Genomic DNA, 20,900 nt, shown 5'->3' with positions numbered 1-20,900 from the left:
GGCTTCTTGTCCTTTAGATACATATATAAAAGTTTCCACGTTCTCATATTCCGGGTGCGAATTCGAATCCTGCTACGGGTCTCAGAATTTCTCTATTACATTCTTTATTTAGAGCTTAGACTCTGTAGCTACAAGGATATCCAAAAGAGGTTATTTCAATTCGAATACACACACTGAGATATGTATATATATATATATATCTATATATATATATATATATATATATATATATATGTATATATATATATAATATATATATATATATATATATATATATTATATATATATATATATATTTGTGTGTGTGTGTGTGTGTGTGTAAGAGTATGTTTCTGCAAGGTAGTTTATCACTGATTTTAAACATGCTGTTATATTATTCTTTAAAATACCATAAAGAAACCCACTATTGTTTAATTCACCTACACCCAAAAGAATGATAAATGCTAAGCTCTCCTTCCCTGAACAGGCTTCAAAAGCAGACTCATTTGTGTCGGAATTGTGCTGGACTCGTCTATCAGGGGTTCCAGGGTTAATTTCGACTTTTCCTGTCACATACAAGTTCTTTGTTTACTACTGTCTATCTCCACTATGATAGAAGACGGCTACCTTTGTAATAATTGCATATTTTTTTAGTAATTTTGCACGTGACATTTTTTTACTATTAAACCACAAATCCGTCATTATTGAATTCAAATAGTTTGAGAGCAATTTACACCTAAAATTATTTATGGATAATAAGAGCTCTTACCTTAGCCAGTTAAGATTACTAGAAAACCGAACATTAAATATTTTAGTAAATTCCGTCTTCAACTCCCTGAAATAAGATAAAACATTTTAGTTGCATAGTGTAACAACATTCAAGAATATTCGGGATCTTATTATGAAGGGAATACATTGTTACTCCATAGAATCAGTTAGGAATTCCTGGAAATATAAGATATTTAGTGATCATAGTATCAAGATTCGTTAGTATTGTCGAGAATAAAACTGTTGAAGGGATATGCAAAGAAGGTTCGAATAAAATCAATTACGAATCTTAAACACTGTGACGTGGCAGAAAATTAAGTATAAAACCAGTTAGAAATCTCATTCAATTGGAAATGGCTTAAAAAAAAACATTTTTGTTCTTGTCTTTAATCTCTGTTAGTAGGATTCATCAGGCAAATCAGCATATCAAGGGTGCTCCTAGTTACAGTTCTTGGCGTCTTCAGGTCGCACAGTGATATGCCGAGTACTGTTAAGAATAACTGGAATCGAACTGCGTTTGTTAGAAAATATTTTGCTGAGATGTCATACATTTTCTTTTCTTGACTGTACATACGTCTCAGAGCAAGGAAATTTTACCATTAGTTTTTTTAAGAGATTTTTCGCAGTATTCACATTTTACTAAACAATTAGTGTCACATTAAATATTTTTATCTTAGCTTTTGACACGACGATACTGCTATCAGATTCTGTATAATAATTTACCAATAATTAGGTGTTAGCAATATCAGACTCTCAGGCTTTAGTTTATTGCTTCTCACGGTCTGCAATTACTGTCAGTCAGACAGATTAAATTTTAGATCCGTTCTCACCTTACTGAGAGGTGAATATAATCTGCATCGAGCCACATGGCTCTTCTGGCTCTTCTAACAAAAATAAAAGGTGGTAGACTTCAGTATTTAAACAGTAGTTTAGTATTTAAACAGCAAACATACAGTATATGACAGTGTACTTTTGAGAGTATTACCGCCCTTACTTTTTTATCGAAGATCTGTGATCCACAAAAAAATATCGTAAATTGTTCCTGGATTTTTCAAAAGCTACCCTGTCTCGATTATTGCATGATAGCTTATTCCTATATATTTTTACAGAGGAATATATATAGATGGCCAATGTTGCAATATTATATAAAATCAAGATACTACTTTTAAGTATTGCGCTCCTCATATATCTCCAAAAACTTTTTCCTGATAATATGAGCGACTGTCAGGGATCTTGTCTGGAATCAGTCATATTTCGAAGTGCAATACTTACTACAGTGCAAATTATGTTATCAAATCAATGAGATTAGACTTGTAAAGACGTTTTTGACACATCTCCTAATGTTCATTATTTGCTGTTTAAGCTGAGCAAATTTTCATAACAACTAAAATTACGATACACAAAAAGGAGATTCAGAAGTTTCACTGCTGTGGCTATTGTGGAAGCGTGATCGCTTTTAAGAATTTGTAACTCAGCCAGCTTGTTTCATCAGTAGCTCATCTTTGTCCATTTGTTCTATAGTCTGTTTTAGTGAAAAATTGATTATTATGTTCTTCATATAAGTAAAAGTATCTTTCACGCTTTCTATCAATTTCCTCCTGATATTTTACTACTTATTTTTGGAAACTCACGAGAATTAGGAAAGTTTTTTTTATAGGCAAAGTAATTATATAATATATGTTTACACACAGACACACACACACGCATATATATATATATATATATATATCTATATATATATATATATGTATATAATATATAATATACTATTATATATATATTATTATATTTATTATATTTATATATATTATAAATAATATATATATATATATAGAAATAATCAACACACAATCACATGTGGCAAAGAAATAAATATTTGACTCAAATCAGGATCGAAGCCAAGTCTTTCAAGTGAAAGGCAAGGCCGCTGACAACTAAGCCACACATGTCATATAAGAACTTGGAACTTGAGTACCACTGTACCTAAGGCTTTAGGAAGTAAGGGCAAGTACCCTGGTATGGGAGATAAATAGCCTGCCCAGGTCAAACCATAGGTACAGCGGCACTTAGGTTCCAGCCTCTTTTATTTATTTCTTTTCTACATGTGATTGTGTGTTGATTATTTTTATAAACGAATATATATATATATATATATATATATATATATATATATATATATATATATGAATGTGTGTAAACGTATATTATATAAACTTATAATGAACAGGAAAGAAAGGGTAGAGATATATAGTATTTTATTTTGCCTATAAAATTTACTAGTTCTCATGAGTGCAAGTATGACTGATTGTAAAATTATTCTGAGTTAAGTTATGAATGGAAATGTGTTTAACCTTTTCAGCAGGAATCAGCTATCCTATTGGTACGATGTTAATAGAGTTGCCTAAGCAAGTATTTGAAAATACCTTTTCCTCTTTATCTTGGAGCAAAGTTATTACGGTCTACTGGGCTTCCAAGATAATAATGTTTTACACGCACGCGACAAAAAACGTTTGGGTTAGTTTATTGCCACTTAACAGATGACATTCATTATGAATCAACATTTTCTATAATTACTTTGTGAGTCTCTTCGGTTTCTAGTTGACGAACATGGATGACGTTCCAGCCGTTCAGTCTTCCCATAATGTGACTGTGAATCAGATCCAGAGATTTCTGTTTCGCACAAACGGAAGGAAGAGGCTGAGATGTCTTCAAAGAATTCAACACAGTTGCATCAGAATAGTGCTTGACTGCGTCTATTCACATTTCCTTTAGGAATATCTTTTTCTTTCCTTTATATGGCAATGATGATGGACGCATACATTTATTTACTTAACTTATTTCATTAATTACTTATTTTCTAAAGAAATGTACAGGAAAAGTTAAAAATACCTCTGTAAACATAAAGGTCATCATATTTCTGAAAAAAAAAATGAAATTTTCAGATTAATTTTTGTGTACCCATCATCCTTTCATAGTGATATAACTCACATACACACACACGCGCGCACACACACACACACACATGTTAAATCTTGAATATTTTCCCTTATAACTGAGTAATATGTTCAGAACGCATCTCAATGGACTTTTGGTAACTTTTTATCAATCAAAGTCCCAAGCTTGACTTAAGCATAAACTATTCGTGGAATCGTTAACTCTTCTGGTATGTATGTTCTACACATAATGCTCTTTGAGGCCCACAAAGTTTCACGCACAAAAAAAATACATGGAAAAATCTAATGAACAAAAAACAAACAAGGTCAGTTATCAAAAGTAAAATCCTGAAAAAATGGCAACAGTTTATGGTTTATGTCGTATCTTCCAAATCTCCTGGGCGTGAGATGAGTAAGGTAGCTGGGGGTGGGATGGATAGGAGGAGGTTGGGGAGGGGGTCTCGGGATGGAGGGCGAGTTCAACGGAGACGGGGAATACACAGTGCAGCCTTGCATAGGTGTTGCGTGCAAACACAATAATTTCACAGTATTGCTTCGAAATAATTTTGGATTAATATCCGACCCCCCCCCCGCGATGCATCTCATAGATCGCACCAGGAGAAACAGGTCCTCACGTCCGCTGTGCCATGTCCTAAAATTTCGATAATGGCTGCTATGGTGGATTCGCCTTCGCATTACATATTTGTACCTGTCAGACCTCTGTGATTCGGCTTTGTTTGACACGTCGTTGTTTCCGGAATGATTTCTATTTTATAACATGTAGAATTGAATTTCAAAAGGAAAGGACACAAATATTGTATACTTTTCTTAAATATATATTTCATTGTATCAAGTTATAAAAAATAATAATTGAAATACATGATAGAGGATAAGATGAAAAAAATTCTGCCCTAGCAAAGGATACACCAAATAGTCACTGACCGATGTAAAGTCAATTCCTGACTCATACCAAAAATAATAAATAAATAAATAAATGAAAAGCTTTTATTGGGAAATTTTCCTTCTAACGGATACTTACCTGCAATTTGCTATTGTTTATCAGCGTTTTAATCAATATCAGTATATTTATGTAAAATCTCTCTCTCTCTCTCTCTCTCTCTCTCTCTCTCTCTATCTCTCTCTTTCCGTATATATATATATATATATATATATATATATATATATATGTGTGTGTGTGTGTGTGTGTGTGTGTGTGTGTATCTATGTATAAAAGGATGAAGTCTGTAAGTCCAAAATTTCAGGTACTCATACAGTTATACAGGACGTGTAAGTGTAGGTGTGATATTCTGAATTTCTTCGAAAAACTACGAGATTAATATTAATCATACATGAATGAGATCTCACAGTATAAGACTTATTTACCTTCAACAGGCGATGTTTTCCTTTCAAAGGCAAATTGAATATACTATTGATCTTTTTTTTCGCTTAGTTTTATTAATAGTCTACACAAGTCATCAAATCATGCAGTTTTATTTATTTAAGGGAAACCGGGTTTACCTGCACAAAAAAAGCAAGTCAGTGAACATACAGAAACTGAAAGGGAAAGTTACTCTTTCTCCTAATGAAGTCCCCATTTTGAATGCTCTGTCAATAAAATAGGTTATTCGTCTTATTTAGAGTAAGCAATTTTCTGAATTTATATTAGAGGTCTCCTTTTTTATCATTATATTAAACCGTGATAATGGGCGTCTTGTTTGATGATGTCAAGAAAACGGAAAAAGGAAAATGGATGGGAAAGCCAGTTATCATGAATGCCAATCATATTAGCCTTCGTTTCCGTAAGTGCATCTGTGCGTGTGTCAGCGAGACATGCATGAATTTACATACTTGAATTACATACCGAAGTTTAATCATATGCGCATATGCATGACTTCATTTATATCTCTCGAAAGTGAGAGTAAAACCCCTTTTTGAAGAATAATTCCTCTGTCCACTTCATCTCGATGCAAGACTTCGAGTCACCCTACTCCATGCTGGATGATTGTCACACTTGGCTCGATACAAAGTCACCACCTTCAAAGCGTCCACCGGGAACCAAACTATCAATTCGACAACCTTGAAATATAACCCACTTTTTCTTTTAACATTGTTATTAATATCATTATTATTGGCATCGCTGCTGATGCTGTTGTTCTTGTTACTGTTATAATGGACTTTCGGTCAAAAAAAAGTGTTACTCCAAGGAAAATATAGTGACAGTTACCCTCTCCTGGAGTAATCAGCATGTAGCTGACGCTATTATAGTAACTACATGAAGTTATAACGCTGTAGCTACATACCTGTATCCGCGCTTTTATCTTCAGCTTCGTAAATGGAAACCTCTCTGTTTATGTTCAGTGCTCTCTCTCTCTCTCTCTTCTCTCTCTCTCTCTCCTATTCTTTTATCAAATGACCATAGAAGCATACGGTTCCCTGAAGCGGAACTCCGATCCCCTCCATGAACCCCTTTCGCTAACCTTCTTGAAATCAGCCCCATGACAAGCTCACCTTTCCTCCCCCCTCCCCCCTCCCTCCCCCCCACCCCCCTCCCCCCCTTTGCACCTACTGCCAGTAGTCAGCTCCAGAGGCCAATAAGGCGCCTTTGCCTCCCCTCAACCTTCCCACCTCGTCCAATCAGTCACATTCCGTCGACAGCTGAGAACTCCTCCCCCGTCCTTTGTCCCCTCTTCTCGGTGCTCTCCCCTCCTCTTCCTCGATCCCTCTCAATATTCCTTCACCTTTGCCTCCTCCTCCTCCTCCTCCTCCTCCTCCTCCCTTCCACCCATCCTCTTGATCGTCCATCGTGCAATTCATCGCACCCCCTTTGCGATCGCTCCCCTTCAGATAGAGGTATAAAGAGGCGGCGGCAGTGGTACTTCTCAACACTTCAGGTGTCGTGTGCAACGCGTGCACTTCTACGTTGCACTTTTTGATCTCCAACAACTTGAAGGTTGGTGTTGATGTGATAATATTGCACTTATAAACAAAAGTTGAAAATAATAATGCATTCTTCAAAAGTGTCCAGTTACAAGTGTTCAGTTTGTGTCTTTTTATTATTCTCGTTCTTGACTTCGGAGTCTCACGGCAAGTGAAAGTGTACCAGGGAAGAGCAGAATTTGCTCCTCTTTCCGTCAATGAATTAAGTGATCATTCTTGTACTGACAGGAAGGACTGGAGAAGCAATGACACAATTTTAGGTGGACTGATTATATCTTCTCGCCGATTGAAAAACTACAGTCGAAAATTCTTAAGGTTCTTCACGCTACTGTTACTTTTTCAATACATTAAAATTTGACTTCCCCTCGACGAGACCTGCTGACTGACCTAACATAGAATGATGTGAGACTAACGAAACGGCATCCGCAGATGATATAGTGACAGGATATTCTGGATGGAAGTGTTACAGTAGGAAAATTTCCGAGACGGTTGTTCATGACTCATGTGTCATGTAACACGTGACACCTGCATTGACGAGTGATGACCGGTGCCCAGTGAACCAAAGCTTCCCAGTCATATTTTTGCGTTCTTGTTCACATTTTAGATACCGAGGTAACGTAAGACTATAGGAAGACGACGAGTATTAGCAACGGGCGCCATTAAATAGAATGACGCTCATGAGGTGCCACTGAAGCACAACCGACGCAACCTCAGAATTCCGTAAATCACCAAATCTTCCCATTCGACGACTTTCTCCCATGACGCTTCGAATCACAACGACAGGAAGTTTCTCAGACATCATCGATATGAAATCGATGCACCATTCATCGCAGCCACTTACGCTGAGTCATTAGCTATAAGATTTCATGCTCTCCTTACCGCGTATATTATCTATATATATATATATATATATCTATCTATGTATATATATATATATATATATATATATCTATCTATACATATATATATATATATATGTGGTGTGTGTGTGTGTGTATGTGTGTGTGCATACAATTGGGACCGCGCATGTAGATACTGCATACTCCAGACGCCATGACGGGAAGGGTGTCGAGTTGAGTTGAATATAGAATTGAGGCCAAAGGCCAAGCACTGGGACCTATGACGTCATTCAGCGCTGAAATGGAAATTGACCATAAAAAGTTTGAAAGGTGTAACAGGAGGAAAACCTTGCAGTTGCACTATGAATCAAGTGTTAGGAGAGGGTGGGAAGTAAAATGAAGAAAAAGAGTATGAAAGGAGGTATCAATAAAAGGAACGAAAGCGGTTGCAGCTACGGGCCGAAGGCACGCTGCAAATAACCTTAAGCAATGCCTACAGTGCACCGCATGAGGTCCACTGACTGCACTAGCCCCCTATGGGGAGAGGGGTGTCAGCCTTCATTTGAATGATACCAAGGCGAAGACAGCCATATCCAGAGAGGGACGGTGAGGGAGTGGCTGGAAGCAATGTTCCGATTGGACAAAGATGCACAGCCGTATTTAAGATTCGTTTACCTTGTTTTCTCACCGTTTAACTTCTCAGTTAGAAAGTTCACCGTTCAAGTTAGCTCAGTGTAGAAAGTGACTGAGTTCCTCATTGGAGTTCAATCGAAAAACATATAAAAACAGAAAATTGGATACAACAACCATGAAGTTCGTTATAATGAAAACTATATAGGGTAAAGGTTTTCTCTCTTCCTGAAAGATATGATAATGATGTAAGTCTCAATACTATGAAGGCTACATAAAAACAACGCTTTTCTAAAAAGAAAGAATAGAAAAATGGACATGGATAAGTAAATGCTATAGATCTCGAAATCATATGGTTGAGTCAGTCGATAGTTCAAATAAGGAGGTTTATACTATTCACATTAAGAATCCCTACTCCAACATTTATAACGATGAATATAGGGAAATAAGAAGAATCTACTCCTGAGAATATATATATATATATATATATATATTATATATATATATATATATATATATATATATATATCTATATATATATATATTATATATATATATATATATATATATAAGCACAGACACACACACGCACACACACCACACACACACACACATATATATATATATATATATATATATATATATATATATATATATATATATATATAATATATATTATATATATATAGATGTAGGTGATGTATTATATTTGAGTGTTGAGCGTGTTTATAGTCACTATAGCCGTTAATGTGTGGTTAGTATTTTCAAATGTTCCATTAAGGTTTCTTCCTTTAGCAATTATCAATAACAGAAAGTTTCTGGATTCTAAGTATTCATGTGAATTCATTTCACCAATTATGAACTCATTTTATACATTGCACATGTATTTTTGACGTTTACGATTATCCTGCCGATATTAAATAATACGCAAAAGAAGTTGTACAGTAAAATAAGCAATATGGACCAAATATTTTCAGAAAATAAATGACTTGCCTAAGTCATTAGAGGGTTTTGCCATTAAAAAAAGATAGTGGTCACTATATCACATTAATTTTTCAACTTCTAAACTAACGATAAACCACTAGTTTAGATGCCTTCCACAATATTACATGGGCCGTCTTACTTCCTGAACATTAAGGTATATTTTATAGAAAGCCTCTCCCATTCTCTCTACTTACTTATCCTTGGTCCAACTTCAAAGGTGTGCTAACTCTCTCAGTCACATCATTCATCTGCTTCTCATTTTTCAGTTTCTCATACTCCCCTTTTACTAAGAAAATAATTGCTCATCTTCAAGCCTTTTGATTGTTGTTTCATGGATATCCAAAACACACATTTCACTTCCATTTAGGAAAGTTGGCTCACCAGTCCTTTGATGCATTCGAAACTTTGCTTCCAAATTCTTCTCTAATATTTGTGAGGCCAGATAACTTACAATAGATCAGTCAATCATTCATTCACCTCTTCTGTAATCACCTCCTCTCTCATCCAGCTAGTGTCCTTTACATTTACTTCCAAGGACTTATATGAATCAACCACAATTAATATTTAGAAAAAAATAGTTTTCCTCTAATAATAACCAATTTCAAAGTTAACCCCCAGTCTCTTCAGCTTTACTTATATATCACCAAGGAAACTGTGCAGTCTATAGACGCCATTCAATGGTTTATTACCCTCTATCCCAAACTTGAATCTATACTACTGTCATTTCTCTGACTTCTGTCATCATTCCTCCCAAAAAGAAATTATTTACTTTTAAGATAGAGTTAACGCAATCTTATCTGAGACCAGATTTTACACCAAACTAGTCACTCCCAAATTACTTAATCCATGTGTACTGTTTCTTCTTCATCTGCAAATTACTCAAACTATTGTTTCATAACATTTGATCTCCAAATCGACCCTCACATTATATATATATATATATATATATATAATATATATATATATATATATATATATATATATATATATATATATAAAATAGTATATATAGTTAAATCTATAGTGAACAGACTGTTCTTTAAAAAGTGACTTGGGGAATTATTAAACAATTCACGAGGGAAATGAGTAACAAGTATCCCCAATACTATTACAAAAGCTACTTAATTCGTCCTTCGACCAAAAATTCGTTGTTTTCTTAAACAAGGTACTAATTTTAGTGTCATCGAAAACCAGGCCACATTTCACAGTATCATCTAATGACGATCACATCACCTTGAAACTACGGTATGATTCCGACTAACCTGATTACATCTGAAAACTTATTCGCTTTCTCCTTGTTGGTCTAAAGACGATAGATTATTAATTTCATGCTTTTCGACTATATGGAAATATAGCATTTCTGACTTGCTTCACAGGGTACGGGGGTGTGATAACATTCCAGATTTTACAAAGCACAAGAACACGTTAGTGCAATGGAACAGTTAAGGACCTATTGCAAAGATATAATTCGAAAACGAGGAACCTTAAGATTGGAAATAAAAGAAGAAAAACTTTACAGGTTGTAAAACTTAAAAAAAAGAAAACTTATCCCATGGCAAAGAAAGATACCATGAAATTATCAGGAACAGTATATTAAAGTAAAGAAAATAACTGCCGGAAAAATATATTGACACGGGATTACGATTATACTCAGAGCATACAGGACGGAAGCAGTTTGGAAAGGCTTTGACTAGGCCATCCCGTGGAAAAAATTCAATTCTAGATATTAGAAACACAAAAGGAGTCTCGTAGTGAATACATAGAATTTTATTTAATATTTTCTTCCACCGTTACTAGACAAACATGAAAGATAATCTTACAGAGTTTTTGCAACTTAGTATAGATTCGTTATCTGGCAATATTAGACATCATAAAGTGTAGTAGAGGGTAAGTGTTAAGTAAACAGTTAGCAAAGAAAATTAAAGGTGTTTTAGATTTTGACTTTAATTATTATTTTTTCTTATCTCTACATGATTTTCACCATTACATGGTAACATTGAGAGAACCCAATCCAAATTTATAAAGTACATGTAAATTAACCAAATAACCTTTTCCCAGTAAATTGTTATCTATATAAGCAGGGGTTTCAATATTTGTCCTTTGACTGACGAATCAAGAATCAGCTCCCTTGCAGAAAACATCCACTACCGTTAATTCATAACACAAAACCAAAAAGCTGCTTGACAGCACAACAGTTCACGCCCACATATTTCACCAGTTACTTCCACATCGCCCGAACTCTGGCACAGCTTAGATATCAAATTCCTTTCCATATCGTCTACCAGCAGTCCCCCCCACCCCCCACCCCCCATGCCACCCTCACTCATATCCCCCACCTACTCTCTCTCTTCTCTCTCTTCTCCCCTCTCTCTCGTCTCTCTCTCTTCTCTCTCCTCTTCTTCTTCTTCTTCTTCTTTCTTCTTCTTCTTCTTCTTCTTCTTCTTCTTCTTTTCCCTAATATATTTTCGAATTGTACACTAGTATTCCCTCAACGAAATAAACCATCTCAAAAGAATCTAACTCAGCTTCAGACCACCTTTCCCTCTACTGCTACATTTCTCGTAATTTCTACTTTGTTACTCTATGCGCAGAATATTATACAGACAGTTTCATTTGCTTCCTTTCTAATCCTTTCAGTTTCATTCAGCATCCATACTGTGCTCCCATGGAGGAATCAGCATTTTTCACACATTAGCTCTTTCACTTCCGTTGATAATAATCCTCTTCTCCAATTTTTCTTTTTGTAGAGGTTGTGCTACGTTTATTGCTCTACTTATTCTTTGATTTTTTCCTTACTTAATCGTAATGTCCTTCACTGCATACACTTCCAAAGACCTACTGAAATCAGTTTCTACTAGTTTACAGCACTCTATACTAATATATCATAGATCCCATCTTCCTGACCTCGACTTCTTCGTGTAACCTTATTTTTGCCAACATTCACTCTCAAACTCTCCTTTTACAAGCACTTTAAAAACTCCTTAATACATTGCTGCAGCTTCTGTTCACACACACTTTAGCGCTATATCATCTTCAAAAATTATGAAATTTGTATTCCTTTTGTGACTTTCTCAATAACACAAACTTATGCCCAGTTTCCTATTCTTTCTTTGACTTCCCTCAATAACATTTTCACCATTTAAGGAGAAAACACACATAGAAAAATAGTCACTGAACCATTATCAAATTTAATAAGTTTTAATTTCTTTTAAGAAACAATCCAAACACCATTCCTTCTTAACACTCTCCACATCACATACCTTCCATTTTCATTATCAATTAAAATTTTTCCTTGCATACTAATACTTCTCATACAACTTTGTCAAAGCAAACACTTGATCCATAAACAGCCCCGTTTTATGTAAAATAACTACTCAAAGTTTTCCTAAAAAATTTTGCTTGTTTTACACTATTCTCTCTCATTTTCCTTGACACCTTTTCTCTCTTGTATCTTTATATATATACGTTTGCAATTTTAAAAAACCTCATTGTCCTTCAGCACAACTCTCGTTTCGACAGCAAAGCATACGCTTCACGTTTTGTACCTTCCTATCCATCTACGAGTATAGGAATGAGTACTACCATGTACTCCCAGACGGCTGAAAACTCCTTTGATTGTCTGTATACTCACAGGTTCCTTTATTTTGGGTTCTGTAACTGGCATGTCGTTCTCCCAATTTCTTCCAAAGTTATTACTATTTCTGTTTTATCAATACTCATATCTATGCACACTTTAAACACTTTCTCACCAGTTTAGTCTACTTTTGGTTTCCACTGTTTCTTCTACCAGATAATGATCAGATATAAATTCAATTACACTTCTCTATAATACATCCATAACCGCTCTCCCACCTACTTTATACTCTGGCATGATGTGACAAATTCATATCATTACCTTTTCCACGTACTCCCAATAGGTAAGCTTGTTCCAGAACACATTCTCACACAGCTCTTCTCGCCCCATGTGCATTAAGCCCTCTAAGCACGCCATCTCTATCTGTTACCAACAATTACAATTAAGTCCTCCAGCACAACCTTATTATCTACCTTAAACCCATCCACAAATATAGGCTATCCTGAAAACTTTCTATTTCACTCTCACACTTCTGCAATCTTGGAAAAGACCTGCTGCCTAAAAAAATTCTTTCATCTACACTTAATTTCAACTTCAAAACTTACATATCTCCATGCGTGCAAATAGGCTTTCTTGACATCTACCCGCCTATTCATAAACACCTGATTTTGTCACTTTCTTCCTAGAAATACACATCTCATCACATGATTTAATCAATAATACTTTGTCCACATACATTTTCCAGTAGCTTATGCCTTCAGTTTTTCTTTTCATTAATAGCAACTTTCACACCAGAGAGATCATTAGCATGTCACTACTTTCCCAAGTTATTATCATGCACATGAAATGAACGGGCTTCCCACAATTTAGGGAAAATTTCCTATTGCTACTACCTTCATTATGATCCTCAACATTAGAACAAAGTGCGTTGGACTACACATAAATTATTAATTCATATAGTAGCAGTGTTATGCTATCATCAGACTCTTCATTAAACGTGTTAGTCATATCTGAAATTAAGTGATTTTTCACTATGTTTAAGGCAGTTTTGTACCTAATCACTGAGCTGAGGAGATGCATTCAGAAGGAAGAATATATTTAATGATATAATGACGTAAATATCCTCCATTTAATTCTTTTTAAGGTAATGTTAGCTCTTCTATCTACGATCTTGAAAAATCAGTTTCAAAATGAGTGGAAGTTATATCCATTTAAAACTGTAGGAAGTAATTTGTACGACAAACGGATTTTTAGTCAGAGTTCATATTAAAAAACAGTCTATATTTATGCAAACTTATCAAGTTTGTGGACACGGCTGCCAAATTTGGTGGATTTGTGGATTCGCGGTATCGAGTTAGAACTCATTAAATTTAAATCTTGGCCTGGAAAATCACAACCTTGAAAAGTGTTATCCCTTTTACAACTTTCCTCGTGGAAAGTTGCATTTCTATATCATTTTGAACTGCCTAGATATTACCGTTTGGAAAAAAAAAGTTTGTTTGCGCAGCCTTCATTTATAAATATATATATATATATTTATATATATATATATATATATATATATATATATATTTGTATATACATATACACACACATTACATACACATACACACCAACATACATACACACACACACACACACACACACACACACACACATATATATATATATATATATATATATATATATATATATATTATATATATATATATGTGTGTGTGTGTGTGAGAGTGTGTTCCGATTGAAAGTAAGAATATGTTCGTGAATGTGTTTTTGCTTGTCTTTTAGTGAACACCAGACACAGTAGCAACGATTGTAAAATTATTTAGTAAGTGAGAACTCGTATATATAAGTACCATTTAAAACAAATATAACGCACTACATCTGATGGAAGTTTCCCCGCAGTGTCTCCTGAAGCAAGCAATTGCTTTCTTGCGTCATGGAGTCGCATTAGTATATAAAAAAAACATTGCTCTTGCATTGCACATAACAACAGACCTAAGATGCACTCCTACTGATGCTCCGTCGGCTTACGTTCCCTTCTAGTTTTCTGGAAGGAACACTATTGAGATGGCTATTTATCTGTCCATCCCCATTTTTTCCGTCCGGCCTCAGATCTGAAAAACTACTACGGCTAGAGGGCTGCAAATTGATTTGCTGATCATCACCCTCCAATTATCAAACTTACCAAATTACAGCCCTCTAGCCTCAATAGTCTTCATTTTATTCAAGTTTAAAGTTAATCATAATCGTGCGTCTGGCACCGCTATGGGTGACAAAAACACAGGCCACCACCTGCCGTGGCTGAGAATTTCACGGTCCGCTGCAGAGAGTTTCATGAATCGTCACAGAGAGTTTCTTGCGGTATTATAAGCTGTATTGTTTCTTCGGCTCATTTTTACTTGTTTACTCTTGTTCTTAAACATTCTTTTTCTTAATCTTACCCATATCTTTAACTGATGATTTACCTTGGCAACAGTTTCATGGTCACGTAGTTTTGTCCATTAGTTATTCATCTAAATTACGCAAAGAAATTTTTATAACGAATAATCTGTTTCTTATACATTTCGCCAAACCTTCCCTAATATATCAAAATAGGCAAATATAGCACATCATATCTAATTTTGCTTTTTGAGTACCGTTGATAAAGAATGAATTGTGAATATTCATATGTCGGTCTGCATAGCTTAGCAAACGACTTAGTTGAAGAAATCAATTCAAGGAGTTTCCGAGGCATTTGGATAGCTACTGTTGACAGCATTGAAATCCTCTCTTTATGGAAAACAAATGAAAGGGGGTTGAGTAAGTAAAAACAGCTCTTTGGAAGAAATGGAGATGTTTATAAGTAACCTCATAAAACTATTGAGAGATTTTTTTTATTTGATATCCGTCATAGGCTGAGTTACGTAAAATAAAAACGTGGCTCTCTCTCTCTCTCTCTCTCTCTCTCTCTCTCTCTCTCTCTCCTGAATTTCTTTTACGTGAAAAATCTAGATCATAAAAACAGCATAAATCAAATAAACTAATTTGCAAGTCGTAGTCATCTGGAAGTTTTGCCATATTTCTGTTTCCTATATAATATGTTTTTATACAGTTTGTATGCCGAATAACTATTTGTAATCCTGCGTCTTGCATCTCATCTGGGCGATAAAGTCCTCCCGGTTAACCCACAAAGTAGCAAATGGGAGAAATTGCACAGAGGGAGCGGCGAGTGATTGGACTTTATTCCCAAATGAGTTGCTGAGACGCGGGGCTTCCAATCACCGCTGACTCTAATCTGTGGAATTTCTCTCTTTGCAGGATGTGGCGTTTGACAGCGTCTCTGCTAGTGCTGACTCTAGCCATAGCCTCTCCCAATGGATACAATTACATACCACCAGTTCAACAATGTCCTATTATTACGTCCATGGTCTATAGCACAAAGATTCAAACGTCTGTTTTCTTTCAAACTCAAAATCAAGTCAACACCCAGGTAGTCACGACAACAGTCGTGCGGCAGGAAGTTGTTCCCACCACAGTTTTCAACACAAGATTCCAGACAAATCAGCAAGTACAAACAAGCTTCATAACTCAAACCACAACTATCTTTGATAACAGGGTTGTGACACAAACTGTTAACGCTCAAAATCAGCAGCAAACAGTCTTTGTCACTTCAACGCAAATTATCCCACAAATCTCTTTCGTCACACAGACACAATATAGGACGCAATTCCAGCCTGTTGAAGTCACTCGCACTCAGATACAAACAATCAATAGACCAGTAACAGACTTCCGCACAGAGTTTCAACGTGAGACACAGTTCATCACGATTCCAGGTCCTGATGTAATTCGTACACGTGTTCAGACTCTTGTTAGGACATCACTTGTGAGGAGAGAGGAAGATGGCAACACACAGTTTGTCACATCCACACAATTTGAGCAAGATGTTCGGACGTCTATTGTACAAGGGCAAAATGTAATTAGTACATCTTTTGTTAATAATCAACAAGTTCTCACTGTCACATCCATAAACACTCGATTCGAGAATGCATTCACCACTCAGGAACAGGTTGTAACTAGAACAAATTTCATCACACAGACCAGTTTCCAAACGCAGGTTAATTCCCAAGATTTTGTTAGCACTCAGATTGTGTCAACGACAATCTTCACTACTTTAATTGAAACTCGAGTACAGCCCTTCACTCAGGTTCAGACTGTTGTTCAGACACAGTTCAATACTCCTGCTCCAGTTATTCGCACAGTCCAGCTAACCCAAACCTCAGTCATCCAGCTGCCAGGTCAAGATCGTATTGTTAATCAACGAGTTTTCCAAACGCGACAGCAAAATCAGATCATCTTCCAGACTGTGAATCAGCCACAGGAGATTACAGTAACTCGGACTGTTACAGGAAGCTGTGGTGGTGCATTTGGAGGAGATTTTGATGGATTTGGAGCCGGAGGGGCTGGTGATGGATTTGGAATAGGAATTGGTAGTGGCATTGGCGATGGATTTGGAGTTGGTACTGGAAGTGGATTTGGAGGTGGTTTTGGAACTGGCTCAGGATTTGATGATGGATTTGGAGATGGTATTGGTCTAGGAGGTTCTGGCGGTGATGGATTTGGTAGTGCATACAGTTATAGTAGGCCAACTCCTGCTTTGAACTATGGCAAATAAAGATAAGCCATTATATTTACGGGAGATTTATGTAAATTTCTTTAAAAAGCAACTACCAGCATTTAGCAACTTCAAAGAGGGCACACTGTGAAATAAATAAGATTATTTGTATCAGCAGAAAAAAACATGTTCTTTTTTTTATAAATTTCAGCTCTTGTGAATAAGTGTCTTGTATTTATGTACATTAAATGTTTCAAGATTTTCCTGTATTTGTTTGTCTGCTTTTCCGATTAAATAATAGAAATTTATTATGCTGTGCAAGGAACAGGTGAGTTTTCTACTTAGCATCAATATTGCGATAATGTATGAAGATTACACCAGTACACTGCCATATTTAAAAGATAAAGCATATGTTCAAATTATTTTTTCTTTTTACAGGATGAGGGCACTTTTGCTATGCTTGTTAGTGGGTTGTGGATTGGTGGTTTCTGTGGAGCGGGAACCTCGTCAGGTTTATGGCAGTCGTATCAGTCTACAGCCTTCTCATGGTGGTTATCTACCCCCAGTTGGGCATGGTTGCACACCATCTATTCTCTATCGTACAAAGGTGGTCTATTCAACTGTGGTAATACCTTCTACTGTTTTCAACAACGATGTTCAGATTCAAACCCAGACCTCTATTCAGGTCCAGCAAGTGTTCTCAACTGTTTATTCCGATATACAAAATACGCAGGGAGTCCCTCAAGTCCAATTTCAGACAATTACTGTCACACGCACAGAGGGTAATGTTCAAACTCAGTTTGTCACTCAACCTGGTGGGTTTAACGTTGTGACACAGACAAGGTTTGAGACCAGAACGCAACCTCAGTTCCAGACTCAGTTTGAGACCCGTGATACTCAAGTTGCTTCAACTTTCACGAGGGATGTTATATCTACCCAGGTGGTTCCACAGCAGATATTTAGCACAATATTCCAGACTGAAACACTAACCAGAACCCAAGAGCTTCCCGGGCAGACACGTACTATTGACAGCACACTGTATAGCACAGTTTATTCTACTGTTGTAGTGCCCGGCCAAAATGTTGTGAGTACATTATATGTTACCAGAACAAATTATATTACTCAAACCATTACACAACCTGGACAAACACAAGTCATTACTTCTACTCAGTTTAACCCTCTTACTAGTACTTCCTTCTCTGATATAGTGGTCACAAATACTCAAACTATTTTTATTACACGCACCCAGTTTCAGCAGCAGGTCACAACTGTTTTCCAGACTCAACAGAATTCACAACAAAATACCAGAACAGTCACTATTACTCAGCAGGTTGTTAACACCCAGTTCTCTACTCAGGTTATTCCCTCGACTATCTTTAGTCAGCAAACTATTCCTACTGTGATCAACTTGCCTGGTCAAACTCAGTACCAGACATTCTTCCGGACATTTGTCCGAACACTTCAGCTTCCAGGTCTTACCCGTACCTTGTTCCAAACGAGGACTCTCTTCAACACCAATTATATCACCTCAACAGTATTCAACAGGCATTTCATCACGATCACGGCAACAAGGACAGTTAAACCTTACTGTAAAACTCATGGATATGGTTATGCAAGGACCTCTCCAACCTTTTCGCCTTATGGACCACACTGAGAACAAACATGTCCTGAAGACAGATACCAAAGCTAGCCCTCACAATGACCAAGTTCATGGATATTCTGCCTTCAATGTTTGCTTTTTATGTATAATGTAAATACCAAGTACAGTTAGAGAAAAATTATTATAAAATGGAAAATTTTGTAATTACTTCACAGTGTGCCCTTTATGAAAATACGTGGAATCTTTTCTTGTATACATATGTTAATCCTACTGTATTTTAAATAAGTGGATATTTAAGTAAATCATAATACACTCAGTATTGATTTTTAACCCCTATCGAAAAAAAGAAAAAAAAAACAATGGAGTAAAACCTTTCCGTGAAAATAATAACGACATGTGACGAATTCAAAATATGTGACAACTTAAACGAAAAGATAGATCACGTGAGAGAGATGGATCTAACAAAATATCGAGAATAGCTTGTTAGCTTACGTTTCTAACTTTTTTTAAAATCTTTTATAAGAAAATACGTTTCTAACTTTGTCAAGTTCAGCAGTCGACACAGGCCATCCCAGAGTATAGCCTGTCATAATTAACTGAAGCTTTGGTAATGGAACAGAAGACATCACTTTTAACAGCTAGTAAATGTAACAGCGGGTATCGTTAACCTTTCACAACCCTTCTCTTTTGGGGGGAGGGGCCGGGGTGATTTCGGCATTCTATTTTTTACTTTTAATTTCATAAGATAGCAGAATTGCTGGAACTGATGAGAAACAAAACTGTAAAATGATAAAATATAGATCCTAAACTCACATAAGTCTTCATAAGACTCCAGAAGAAATATTTCCCTTTTCAAAGTCGATAAATTGAGAGAATCAAATATCGCAAGTAGCCTGTTATGAATTTTCTTTATCACATGATCATGACGTTTTTTAAATTCACAACTAATAAGCTACAAATGTCGTCTAATATCCAATTTGCTCTACTTCGGGAACATCCGAGTAGTAGAGGGCTTGTCTCCTCATGAATATATATATATATATATATATATATATATATATATATATATATATATATATATATATATATATATATATATATATATACATATATATATATATATATATATATATATATATATATATATATATATATATATATATAGTATATAGTATATATATATATATATATATATATATATATATATATATATATATATAAATATCAACGTATACATATAAACATTTATTTATAGATATATATATATATGCATATAGTACAAATAAGAGGACGAAATTCTTCGAGAATTACGAATAGCCAGTCCAGAGTTTTTAGATCAAGATTTCAAAAATCTGAAAAATAGGAAGAAATCTATGTTATCCTACTCATATTACGGATATTTGGTACAATAAAGCTATTAAGACCTTCTATAGAGAATAGAGAAGAATTTGAAGCTGTAAAACCTTTTTTAAAATCTTATAAAAGAATAACCGCCAAAAAGAGAGCAATATTGTATACAAAATTCCATATATGGACTGTGATTTATTTTACTTAGGTCAGAGAAGTAAAGAATTGGACACCATATTTAAAACAACACAAATACTCAGTAAGTACAGGTCAGATTGATAATGCCTTAGTTTTACATTTAAGTGAAAAATTCCACAGAATACATTGGACGCAAAGCCAAATATTGTCATGTTGTAACGAAACTATTTCCAGGCATTTGATGGAATCTGTTATGATTCAGTTACCTGGGTCAATCCTTATGAATGTAAGACAACAATTATTTTCTTTTGATTCGATAATAAAACATATGTTCCAGAAGAAATTGAAAGATAAAACAAAGAGATTACCAATAAGTAGGTTTTGATGCCTATCCGTTGACTGTGCTGCGACCTCCCACACGCTTTGTATTCAATTAGGACTTATACCCACCATATATATAGGCCCTTGCTTCTGTATATCTTCAATTGTTGTGACCATAACTTGGTAATAAGACGAAAACACTTGGCATCTCCAAAGTTAAAATTTTCCTTCGTGGCTATAACGTTGTTCAAATATA

At 35.5% G+C, this 20,900-nt stretch overlaps 1 protein-coding gene across 2 annotated transcripts; it reads left to right on the top strand.

Annotated features, from left to right (window-relative positions):
• Positions 1-6,559: 6,559 nt before the first annotated feature.
• Positions 6,560-19,155, top strand: LOC135195695 (keratin, type I cytoskeletal 9-like). Of its 2 annotated transcripts, none has more exons than XM_064222094.1 (2): positions 6,560-6,630; positions 15,945-17,450. In XM_064222094.1, the coding sequence occupies exon 2, from the start codon at positions 15,946-15,948 to the stop codon at positions 17,296-17,298; it is 1,353 nt and encodes a 450-aa protein (XP_064078164.1). In that variant the 5' UTR covers positions 6,560-6,630; position 15,945; the 3' UTR covers positions 17,299-17,450. The 2 variants fall into 2 exon arrangements, with proteins under 2 accessions (XP_064078164.1, XP_064078165.1); XM_064222095.1 differs by lacking the exon at positions 15,945-17,450 and adding an exon at positions 17,677-19,155 and having other exon boundaries at positions 6,570-6,630.
• The last annotated feature ends 1,745 nt before the right edge of the window (positions 19,156-20,900 follow it).

This window comes from Macrobrachium nipponense, chromosome 16, assembly GCF_015104395.2.
Source record: "Macrobrachium nipponense isolate FS-2020 chromosome 16, ASM1510439v2, whole genome shotgun sequence".
NCBI lineage: Eukaryota > Metazoa > Arthropoda > Malacostraca > Decapoda > Palaemonidae > Macrobrachium > Macrobrachium nipponense.
Note: the sequence above shows the minus strand (reverse complement) of the source record. Positions and strands in the feature narration are given on the sequence as shown.

Coding starts and splice junctions, on each gene's coding strand:
- LOC135195695 (XM_064222094.1), top strand. CDS start 15,946: ATGTGGCGTTTGACAGCGTCTCTGCTAGTGCTGACTCTAGCCATAGCC.